At 40.1% G+C, this 12,140-nt stretch overlaps 1 protein-coding gene across 2 annotated transcripts in view; it reads left to right on the top strand.

Moving 5' to 3' along the window:
* The window catches only part of plcb3 (phospholipase C, beta 3 (phosphatidylinositol-specific)), a 49,416-nt gene that overhangs the window by 1,985 nt on the left and 35,291 nt on the right, over positions 1–12,140 (top strand). For both annotated transcript variants that reach the window (XM_018691187.2, XM_018691195.2), the window contains exon 2: positions 10,692–10,778. In XM_018691187.2, the coding sequence (XP_018546703.1) occupies positions 10,692–10,778 (87 nt within the window). The remainder of the gene's footprint in view (positions 1–10,691; positions 10,779–12,140) is intronic.

Genomic DNA, 12,140 nt, shown 5'->3' with positions numbered 1-12,140 from the left:
GGCCTCCAAAGAAGGGTCTTGTCACGCAAACAGTGCATGCCATGTCCTTTTGATTTCCTTTTTTCTCTCTCTCCCTCATACACACTAACTCTCTCTGTCTCTCTCTCTCTCTCTCTCTCAAAGGGAATTCCCAGGAAATAGTTATACTGGTGATTAAGTGTGTGAACGCTTGAAAACATGCGCATGCTTTCTATCCGTCTATCTTTCATCGCCTCTTCCCCTCTATTTGCCATTTCCCTCTAGAATCAACAAATGTATTATGGAGAATAAATGGAGGGAGAGAACAAGTTTTGGGGAGGACTGAGGGAGAGATGAGAGAGACAAAAGAGAATAGCTAGAGATCATAAAACAATTCAGACATTACTTTTGTGTTGGGGACTAGATGCCAAAGATGCTCCATGAAAGGAGATTATTGTTGGGATGAAAAAGATTTGACCTCTAACCTGTTAGTCCTTACACTCCTCAAATGAACTGTAGGAGCTCATTATGAAGGCCAAAACTCCAGAGGTCCTTTAAATCTTGAATAAAATTATTGAGCTAAAGTGCAGTTATTCAGTCTCTTGTCTTGGTAATCCCACTTCATAAAATGAGGTTTACTTCTTCCATAAATTCTGATTGTGAGTGTTGTGAAAATGATGCATCTACTTGGCTTCCACTTAGAGGAAACTGTAGACACCATATATTCAGCTTTGTATAATCAAATGCAAATGCTGTGTAAAGACAAGTAAAGTTCTTTTACTCACTTAAACCATAATTTCATCCCAAGTTTCCATCAGTAATGACTTGTGACAAAGCACTGTTAAGTGGATTTCCTGCTGAATCCACAATGTAAATACAGTATTAAAACAAGTTAAGTCTATCAGTCTTATTTGCTCACTTCTATCATGATCAATCATTAGAAATCAACCCAATCAATGAATGACTTGTAGTTAAATTACTTTTTAAGTCAATTACTATTTAAGTTAAATGTAGATCTTTTGCTGTTAGGGTCCATCCACCAAACTCTTATGCATACCATTGTTGCAGTTCAACAGCTAAATGTTCATGTTATTTTTATTTTACCTTTATTTAAACAGAAAGTGTTTTAATTCTTGTTATGAAGGCAGTGTTTCCAAATGAAGTTGGTTTTGTGAATTATTCCAAAGCTATTGTGCGTAGTACAAACATGTGTTTTTTTCCAAGTTGAGAAACAGACTCTGGGGACACTGAAGGTTATCCACTTCAAATTAAGCATGACTCAGTCTGGCTCTGTTGTGCAGGAAACAAATAGGACCAATATTTAGTCAAATTGTGCTACAAAAATAATTGAACAACTAGTAGCAATTTGTTTTGCTCCCACGGGGGGAGTTGTTTCAAATTTATTGAGGTTAATATCCAAGATGTATTAAGCACCTGCTCATATGATAAACCCAACTGTGATCTAGTAAAATACAGAGATCACAGCAGAGTTTCTAGAAGTTTCAGGATGGATCTCAGAAGTGAATGGTCTAATGGGGACAGAGTGGTTATTTTAGTGTCTGTCTGTGCTCTGTTAAGAAAGTTGACCAATGGGTTACTGTCCCAAAAACTTGCTGTATTCCTTTAAGGACTTCGCAACGTGAGAAAAGAATTAGGACAGACACACACACCAGAAACTGCCTAAGGGTAGTGCAGTTTGTTTACATGAAAAACCCACTTTTGACCCCATCCCTCTCTTTCCCCCCATCACTATGTCCTTATGTCCTTGTTCCACATGACTTATTTCTTCACCCCCTGTTCGCAATCTCTTCTTGTAGCATCCCCTCATTTTTCATACTCTTTTTTTTTTTTTTTTTTCATCCATTCACCTCTCCTGTAGCCCACACTCATCCATCATTGAGCCGCCGCTGTCGTCTCCTCCTTGTTTTATTGTTTTGGACAATCTTTTGGTCTCACAACAAAACCTCTGTTTCTCAATGGCCTTGGGAATTCTACTGTAGGCCCATCAAATGACACAAACACACATGTGCACACACATACACAGACACACACACACACACACACACACACACACACTGACTCATGCTGGGGGGGAGGAGGAGGAATGCATTCCAAATTGACCCTCTTTCTTCTGCGCTTCGGCTTGTGTACACATGTGCGCTCATATGCGTGTGTGTGTGTGTGTGTGGATGTTTTGTTCTGGGTGTGTGTTTCACGTTGAATGACTTCCTGTTCGAGCTTGTTGTAAGGCTCCAAACCATTTTCCTTCTCTCTCCCTCCCTGTGTCTTTGCCTCGGCCGCTGCTGCTCCTGCTGCTGCTCCGCCCTCTGCAGCCCGGCCACAATTCAATTTAGATGAATTCCATTTGGAATTCAGTTAAAATTCCTCCTAAACAACCAATTAAACAAACACAGACAGACAGTTTGTCTACAGAGCAGCTTGGCTCTCTGTCAGTGTGCTGTGGAGTGCCTTGATATGAATCTTACAAGTACGCAGAAGTCAAGTAAATAATCACCTTAACACATAACATTAACATTTGCGTCCTTAGCAGAGTGTTTGCAGGTTTCTTTTAGCTGGATTATTGTCTTACATATACACACCCGGTATTCAAATACACTTCTGCTGTTCCACTTCCCTGTGCATTATGTTCCTATGCATGCACTTTTTTGTATTTATAAACAAAAGAAGACTTCATCTCAGTGCACAAACATAACCATATGAAAAAAGTGCACAACTTTTCCACATTTTTTGACTTAATCTTCACATTGCACAAATACAAGAAAACCAGAGCTTGTAAATAATGTCACATGGGATCACAAGTTGTTCATTAATTGGACAGAGTTTTTGGAACGTGACATCCTTTTGAGATTAGAGGTTCCGGCTCCACTTCAAACTTGTGTAACTTGAGTGAAGCATGATGGACCATAAAATGTTGCATTTCAGGGCTGTTTCCTGCAATTTGGCTAGGATTATTTTGTCAGACCTTATAGACCACACGTCCGTTCACTTAGATGAGCTCAGAACTAGAATCAGAGGACTCTAAAGACACTTAAATACTGTTATTGTCTTGAGTCTTGTGTTGTCAAACCAAACTGACAGCAGGCACTTGTTCCCCATTCACAAATATCCTGACTGGGATTTTTTCACATTTACTGTTTTCATCACCTCCATCATGTTCATATATCGATTGACAGCCATTGGCCCTCTTTGATGGCGAGGCTTGCTCTCTGCACTACTGCCAGAGTGTTCACTGACTTAGGGTCAGAGAGGCCTCTGACAGCACCTCTCCACGTTAAGATATGTTTTCGAGCATATTTCAACTCAACAACTTTAGGTGCTTGCATGATAGATTTTGAGGAATCCACGCACGAAAGTTGTAGTTAGTTGTAAAAAGCCAAATGTCTAGCTCTCAGCTCCCTTGGAATTTGTTTGTGGTGATTTTCAGTGTGTCTTAGACTATTTAAACCTTAGTTACTGTCTATCAAGCAACACTGCAAGCAACTGCAGCTTAGGCAAACTGAAAGGGGTTGGGGAATTCTCATTTGCTTCCTTGCAGAGGGTATGAGAAAATTGATTCTTGTGCACTCAGATTAGCATAAAGCCACAAAGACAGACGCCCAAGAAAACTGGCTACACCACTCTGTTAATACAGGAATTGTTTGACACTCTGCCATCTGAATTATTGTAACTCTTGAGCACTCAATGCTCATAATCCATTAAGCAGCAAAAATGTATTTAGAAGTTGACTGAAAACATCTTTTCAGTGTAAAACACATATAACTTGAACCCTCTTGCAAATCTTCTTCCTGTATACATTTCCCCCTGCATGTCAGGACTTGCAGAGCAACTCCTTTTATTGTCTTATTTTGTTCCTGCTTGGCTTTGGGTTGATTCTTGTGATGCCAGAGCGCTGATGACGATGATCCTTGCACTCCTTAAATAAGATAAGAACTGTGCTGTTCATGTGTCAGCATTTACTGCTCACATAACATGCACTACATTTGATGTACAAGAGTCCTAACACAAGGCACGAAGATTTCATAACAGCTTGGAAAGCATTTTACACCTGAAACGCAACAGCTGTTACTTCAAAATGAAAAAATTTCTCTCCGTAGAAACAGATCTCTTTTGTAAGCAGACGTGCTTTGTCATTGTGACCTTATAGGAAAGCACAATGGACTCTGCTTGTGCCAGTATTTTCAGAAAGTGGATATTGGTTTAGCATTAGATAGATGCACGGAAGCAACAAGCCACAAAGTGTCATTATGAGATAGTGAAGGGAAAGATGTTTAGCAGATGAGAGCGGAGAAAGAGGAGGAGGAAATACGGACTTATGCGAAGTAGTGACGCCATGCCGAGAAACGCTGCTGACATCCTGACAGAGTGGTGAGAAACGAGGGATGGATGGATAGAGGGAGGGAGATGGAGAGTAAGGAGAGGAGAGAGGTGGAAGGTCAACCACAGCCACATGTGAAGTGTGGGACTGACATCTGGTCTGCTCCATCTCTACTCCTCTTTCACTCTGTTCAGAATTTTACCTCCATTTACTACACATGGAGCCTTGTTGTATCTCTGTAAATGTGTTCTTTTATTATCTTCCTCATGTTTGTCTGTGTCTGCTTCCTGTCTCCTTGGTTTTGTTTCCTCCTTGACTTTTAGTTTTGTTTCTCTTGTGTTCTCCACTTTTTTCTTCTTCTTTCTATCGTGTCTTCAGTTCTGATATCTGCTCAGTCCGGTTTGCTCTGACCTGCTTTTCGTGGTTGTCCCGTGGAGAAAAAAATGTGTCTAGTAACTTTTTGACAGAAAAATACCCCTGCTTTTAGGATTTAGAAAGACGAGATCTGGATCAGAATAAGCAGCAGTAACAGAGACATAGGTGGGGTGTTCAAATAGCAGGACAGTAACAGTTTATAGAGATTGAATTTTGCAGTGGCCAGTATGCTTTAAACAAAGTCACACATCATCCAACAGTGTCTGAAACCTCTTTTCCAGAGTCCCATTTGTGTAACTTTTTGAAACCAACAGTTGGATATTCATGCCCTCACGGAGAGACTGGCCAGGTGTGCCAAGGTTAGAAAATAGGCAGGATTTAAACTCAGAGGAGAGACTGTCTCAAAGTGTGCCCAGTTATACTGAATTATACACTTCATTTCATTTTGCTCTTCTCTATGACAGCCTGGCAGCTCGGGTGTTTGGTGCAGCTGCAAACACTTTTGTGTTAAAACACGTTCAGACTGCAGTTTGTCCTAACTAGTTTGTATGATGTCTATCTTGACTTGTGCTGATCAGTACTCTGCGGACAAAGTGCTGGTCCTATACTGATATTGGACACTTCAGCCAACTGCAGTAACTTGTAGGTCAGCAGTGGAGTTAGCAGTAATTTGGCGTTCCTAAGAAGGGGAAAATAGGGGAAAATTCAGGGAAAAAAAATCTTGACATGTTATTTTCTTAACCTGTATACACTGGGGTATTGTTCAGTAGGAAGAACATGGCAGGGTGAGTGGCTCGTTTCCTGGGAATAAAGTCTGATCAGATGAAAGTTAAATGACCCTGGTAGAGAATTTAAAGTGCAGGACAACAAAAGGACACAGAAAGTACTGAGGGTAATACAATTAAATCATACTCCCCAAAAAGTCCCAGAGTGGCCTCAAATATTAAATATTTTTGCATCTTAAGTGTGTGATGCTCCTTACAGAGATACATCTCACTAATGCTTCTATTTACCGACCTGCTAGCTTCATTCTTTCTGTATTTCCCTCTCTGGCCCCACTCGTCCCTTTTTCCTCTCCTCACTCCAGAGTCCAAAGGTTACCTACTGTCATCAACTTTTACCATGTTGCCAAAGCAGCAGCTCAAACACACTCACACTAAGTGTGTGCTAGCCTTCTTTCTCACACCACTCCTGCAAGTTGTCACTGAACACACAGCATGGCTGACCAAAGGTGCACTTGGAGCAGCCACTTTTATCAGTTTCCCACTAATGGCTTTCTCCTGACTGATATTTTACAGCACACACACACCCACATTAATTTATGGTGAGCGCAGTATGTAGGAAGAGAGAGAGAATAGATGTGTGTTTGTCTTTCTACATGTGTATGCCCTTATATAGATGGTGGTTTTCAAGAGGGGCTCATTAGCTGGTGGCTGCCCGACCTTAGCTTCAGAGGGTGGTCCATCCACTGTGTGTATGTGTGAGTGTAAGTATGAGTGTGTGTGTGTGAGAGAGAGAGAGAGACACCACGGTCAGGTAATGAAGGTGTTTGTCAGAGGGTCAGGGCATCTGGAGGGGGTCTGGAGACAGAGACACAATCTTCAGTCAATTAAGGAGGAAGAAAGAGATGGAGAGAGAGTGAACTGAAGCGATGATTGACGCAGAGAGAAAGACAGAAATGAAAGACTGAAAAGAAAGGAAGGACTTCAGAAGGTTTCTACATATGGTGGTTAATTAGGGAGTGGGGGTGAGGTCCAATTATAGACCTACCACCCACTCTCACACAGAAACAAACATACCATAGGGTGCATGTTTGTGGTAAACAAGGTGTGTGTGTGTGTGTGTGTGTGTGTGAAGGGTGTGTGCTAATGATTTCCTGGTTAGGTTTCTAAGATTTTGCCCTTAATTTCAGCTGGAAACTGTAGTGACCTTTTGTGCCAGGAAAGACATTTAAACATAGCAGTTATATTGTCATTGAACAGAAAAAATGTGGATAAAAACAATGATTATTTTCATTATCTATTCACCTCTTAATTATCTCTGATTAATTGCTTGGTCTACAGAATGTCAGAAAATAGGGGAAAATACAGTTACAATGTTTGTGCCATAACCAACAGTCAAAAAAAAAACAAAAAAAAAAACAGATATCCAGTTTACAGTGAAAGCAGCAGTTCCTTAGATTTGAGATGTTGGAGTATATTCAAAGAGTGTAAAAATTATGAATTGAAACAGGAGAAAAAGACAGAGATTAATATACTGTAACATAGACGTCTGTATGTCAGCAACACTAGAAAGCAACTGGCATGTATGTAAAACTCAGCAGCAGAACATGCAAATCTCCCTGCTCACAATGGCGTATGTGTGTTCTTCCCCATGACCAGTGCTCGTTGGAAAGCTGTAGGGGACTTGTTGTTGTATTACTGGTCACATGAGCCAATAGATCACATTCCTCTGGGTAAATGTATATGAGTATGTCATATATGAGTCTGGTCCCATTGGAATTCCCCATCTACGGCAAAGTGTGTATTGACACTGGATATACCCAAGTCGATTTATAGTGAAGAGAGGGAAAAGGTAGCATCGGTAGAGAGAGGAGGAGGGTGACAGAAACCGTGCCTGTTGTATGAAGGTTAATATACACTACACTGCTGAGGGAAAAGATGGATGTCCTCCTCTGCTTTGTACTATATTCCCACTTGTTTCTCCTTTGATCTGCCATAGTTACTGTATATAGCAGTCATGCTATAGTTTGTTTAAATGTATGAGTGCATGTTTGGGCACCATGTACTCAATTTTACATACAAGAAGCGTCTACTGCAAAATAGCAGTGCCTTCCATAATGTATATTCATCCACCACAATAACAATTTTTGTTTCAATTTCTTTAATGTTGCTTGCTGAGAGTAATGGAGCATGAAACAGCCAGTGGCCAGTTTTGAAAAACCCTAAATCTGACTGTCTTGCTTTTTTCTTTCTTTATAAAATATATAAGTTAAATTTGCCAGAGGAATGTGCCTGATATGGCCCATATGTTTTTGTGCATTTTGACGAGCGACAGTAGAGTACATAGGAAAACAACAGACTCATTTGCCTCTATCACTCCCAAGCCAGGCACTTTGATTTGCAAATGTTTTGCTATATATTCATCTGAGAGAAGGCACAGTTACTTCTGCTTATAAGGTCTGAAGCCGGCTATGTTTTTAGCTCTTTGGAAGTTGTATCATCTGGACTGTTTGCAGTTTCTGTTGTATTCAGATATTTAAACTTAGCAGACAAAAGATAAGCAAACGTTATGGCTGCAGATTTGCAAGTTCAGGTTTCACTGCAAGTTAAAGAACTGTTCAGTGCTGACATTTGCAGAGGAGCATCTGACATCAGGTCACAGCCTTGAGATAGTAATCACAGCATGAAATTGGAGTTGTGCAGTTTTCCACTGGTTCCAATGACTACATGCACATCACAAGTTCAGTAATTTATAGTGCACAGTGAGATACACATTTGAAATTAAACTCATAATTCTGCTGACATCCTGTTACTGGGTTTTATATAAAAAACATTGTAACAAATCCTGGTTACTTCATTGCTGTTGGTGTTCTACAGTGACATGTCTTGTATTAAAGTAGGCTCATATTAACCTAACTCTGAGATAAGAATGTACACTTTAAAAAGATTCAATTTACTGTTGTTTACTGAAGTCTCATGATGTGGTTGAACACTTAAATTACATGCCCTCTTCTTCTACTCCTGACCTTTTGTTTCTTTCTGTTTTTCAACCTTCACCCTTTCTTCTAACTCCAATCCATCTTCCTCCCATCCTTTTCTTCTTCTGCTAACCCTTTCTGTGTTAGCCAACCTTGGAGCCTAAACTTAAGGTATGTTCAGCTCCCAGAGAATGGGACAAAAGTTAAAACTAAGGAGACCTCTTTATGGAATAATTTGGCTTTTTGGGAAATATGCTTATTTGCTGTCTTGTGGAGAAATAGATAAATATCATGTGATCCTTAACGGTAGCATAAAGACTGTAAATGGAGAAATGACTTGGTTCTGTCTTACTGTAACAAAATCCAACAACCAGCACATTCGATACACAAATTAACACTTTATATCTTGTATGAAAACAAGTTGTGCTTTTCTGGGAGGGTTGTGTGCCTGACTATTTCTTGGCCCGGACTTTATTTTTAGCCAGAACCAGGCTAGCTGTTTCTCCTCGTTTTCAGTTTTTATGCTAAACTAAACTAACTAAGCTTCTTATTCTTCTTCTTATTTTATGATATGATTATTATGATTATGTTTGTTATGCAGATGATTGTTCAAAGATGCAACATTAACCCTTTCTGCCCATGTTTGCACATTTATGTGTTAAAACATGAAACTATGATCATTTATACATCACTTTTGATAAAATCATGTGGCAGCCATTTTGTTTGTTTCATCCCACATTACAAAATACCTTCTGTATGTAGTCAGTGGTTAGGTGTTTGTGTGTTGCGTTCTTGTAAAGCCATTTCCTCTGATAGTATGTTTGTGGGAAAGTTTTTTGTGGGTTGCCAAACAGACCTTTCTCTCTTTTCCCATCTGATGGTGATGACGTTGCTCATGACGACATGTGTACATGAGTCATCTGTCACTGTAATAACAAACAGTCTGGATCATCATCTTTTCCCAGGGTGTCTGGACGACATGTTTGTCTGTTTGACCAGAGTATGACCACTTACCACTGTAATTACAGAGCCAGTAGCTGTGTGTGTGAGTGTGTGTGAGTGTGGTCATGGTATCTTGCGTATGACTCTATAATGATGATGCTAATGACATGTTGATGCAGGTTCTTGTGCCATCATTATGCTGCACATGAATGAGAACTTCATGCTGGCCAAACTGTGTGGTTTCCAGCATCAAAACACCTGTTGCACGACACGTGCACACAAACCCAATATCCCCGTCTGTCTTTCTGTCTGTCTACAATCCCATAATGGCAATGCATCATAAAACAGCAGATACAGCCACTGCTGCCATAAACAGCTTCTTTCACCTCACAAGGTCCTTCTATATAGACATGAGTCTTATAGATAATAGCTGCACTAGAGGGTAAATTGGGTTTTTCTTCAACAACAGCTCGGGAAGAAAATGGCTCACAGGGCCTGTGTCTTTTTGGGGCTCCTCAGTGAACTCATTTTAATTTTAATGTGCTACAAGGTACGCAAGCAGAAGTGAGCCCACAATTCATTAAGCACCCCAATCTGTACTGAGATTCAGTACTTAAAAAAAGTAAAATGTTTCATACAGCTAGGGACTTATTTTCATAGCTGTATCATTTTAAAAAAGAAAAATGAATGAAATATAATATATAATAATATAATATATATATAAAAAGATAATATATATACTTAAAATTATCATGTAGTTCTTTTAATTTACTTGAAGTACAACACATCTAACCCTATCCTAATCTGTGTTGTAAATAGTTTAATGTTAGTCAGTTGTGTTCACAAAGTCAGCAAATGGATTACCTACGTCTATGGTGTAGAAACTACAACACTTCCTCATATTTCTTCTCAAATGGTTGGGTGTCTTTCTTATCCATTCAGAGCAGCTTCCTAGTTTTTTTTAGTGAAGAGAACAACAGTAGCCTGTTTTACTGACAGGACAACAGGGCATGCAGTGGGTCGGATGGACAGTGTTTTTTCGAAGCGTCCCTGAAATACAAGGCACGGCCTGTTGTGCTTGCACAAATACAATTCAAGATGGATTTTGTTCCCACATTAGAACAGTGGTTCAGATTTTAAATAAAAGTTTACAGCCCTATGGTGTACTCACCAAAATAAGACCCATTTTGTGACAAAGAGATTATCCTATGAGTGCTCTGTGACCATTGGTCACAAAACTGGACCTCACTTCATCTCTTCAGTTGCATCTGTGTGGTGTGTTTGGTGTGTGTCTGTGTGTGTGTGTGTGTGAGAGAGAGTGAGAAATTGATATTGTTTTGTGTTCATCCCTCTAACAGCTCTATTTCTGTTGTCGTCTAGGAGCCCAACAGCGGGCCTCCCACCCTGGTAACCCTGAAAGTCGACCCAGATGGATTCTTCCTTTACTGGACTGGAGGGTCCAACTTGGTAAGACTCGAACACACACACACAAACTGGTCTGTCTCAAAGTAGGCCAAATAGAGTGTCGCTTATCTCACAAAGTGGAGAAGATCAAATACAAATGGGCCACTCTAAAGCAGACCACAATGGATTTTTAATGTACCAATGTAACTGCCGATATGGATATTACACTCGTGATTGTTTACTTTAACTCTACCACATAGCTACACTCCCTCTTCCTCCAGCTATTTTGTCTGTCTTTCTAAATTGTTGTTTCTTCCACCTCTCTCTTTGTTTCTCTTGGTCTCTTATTGTGGTTTTATCCAGTCCATTAGTTCAGCCAAAATGGGTCTCATCAATTTGTCTCAGCCTTGTTTTCCTTCTCTTCTTGTTCCTCCTTCTCCCTGATGTCTTTGTGGTCTTCATCCTTTTAGTCCTCCATTTCTTTCACTCTTTCCATCCATCTGTACTTCCTAACAACCATCCTTTCCTCCTTATCTTACGTTTCCATGCTTAAGCCATTAGTTTAATAATATTGGATTTTATAATTCAGGCATTTAGGTGACATTATTAAGCGAAAAGCGAAAGCAAAAGGCAGTGAGTCAGCAGAGGGTTTTGCGTATTTTATCACAATATTCCTTTTAATATCAGATTATGATTATGTTGATCTTGAGAGATTTGTAAACATTTTCATTTGTACATTTGTGTGTGATGTTGGCTTGGTCAGATCAAATGACATTATGGAACAGCTCAATTAACTCCTCACATCTCCCACCACCCCCATCCTAATCCCCCTCTCTCTTTCTCTCTCTCTCACACACACATACACCATCTCTCTCTTTATTTCTGGCTGTCTATTTATCCAAAAGGCACGTATGGAATGACTTGGTGATAGCCAGAATTACCACAGTGTCGTGTCCACATGTTTTGGTGTGTGTGTGTGTGTGTGCGCATGGCAAGTGTGCGTGTGCCTAAGTGTGTCTGTGTCTTCATATCTGGGCCAGAGCACACGTCATCCTGTCTGTCTGCACGTGTGTCAGCATGTGTTCATGTATTCACATAACAGACAGTGTCTTTAAATACTCATTTTATCCTGATGTCTTTCTTGTGCATGTGCCCGCACATGCATGTGTGTATGAATGTGTGTGTGTGGTATTAAGATAATAGGCCATTTGCCGCCCGAGGTGTAATTGTGACACTGTTTAGCAAAGAGTCAGATCGTCTTTTCAACATGATGGTAAAGACTGTCTACGCTGTGACTGCACACAGCTAGAAACAAGGGACTCTTCAGATGTTACATCACTTGAAGATGAGCTATAAGTTGGCCATAGAAAGAGTCAGATAAAGAAAAAGAAAGAGAACCGAAGTCATCCTGAAAAGAGTATTCAC

Source organism: Lates calcarifer, linkage group LG15, assembly GCF_001640805.2.
Source record: "Lates calcarifer isolate ASB-BC8 linkage group LG15, TLL_Latcal_v3, whole genome shotgun sequence".
Lineage (NCBI taxonomy): Eukaryota > Metazoa > Chordata > Actinopteri > Centropomidae > Lates > Lates calcarifer.
This window is presented reverse-complemented; position numbering and strand designations above follow the sequence as displayed.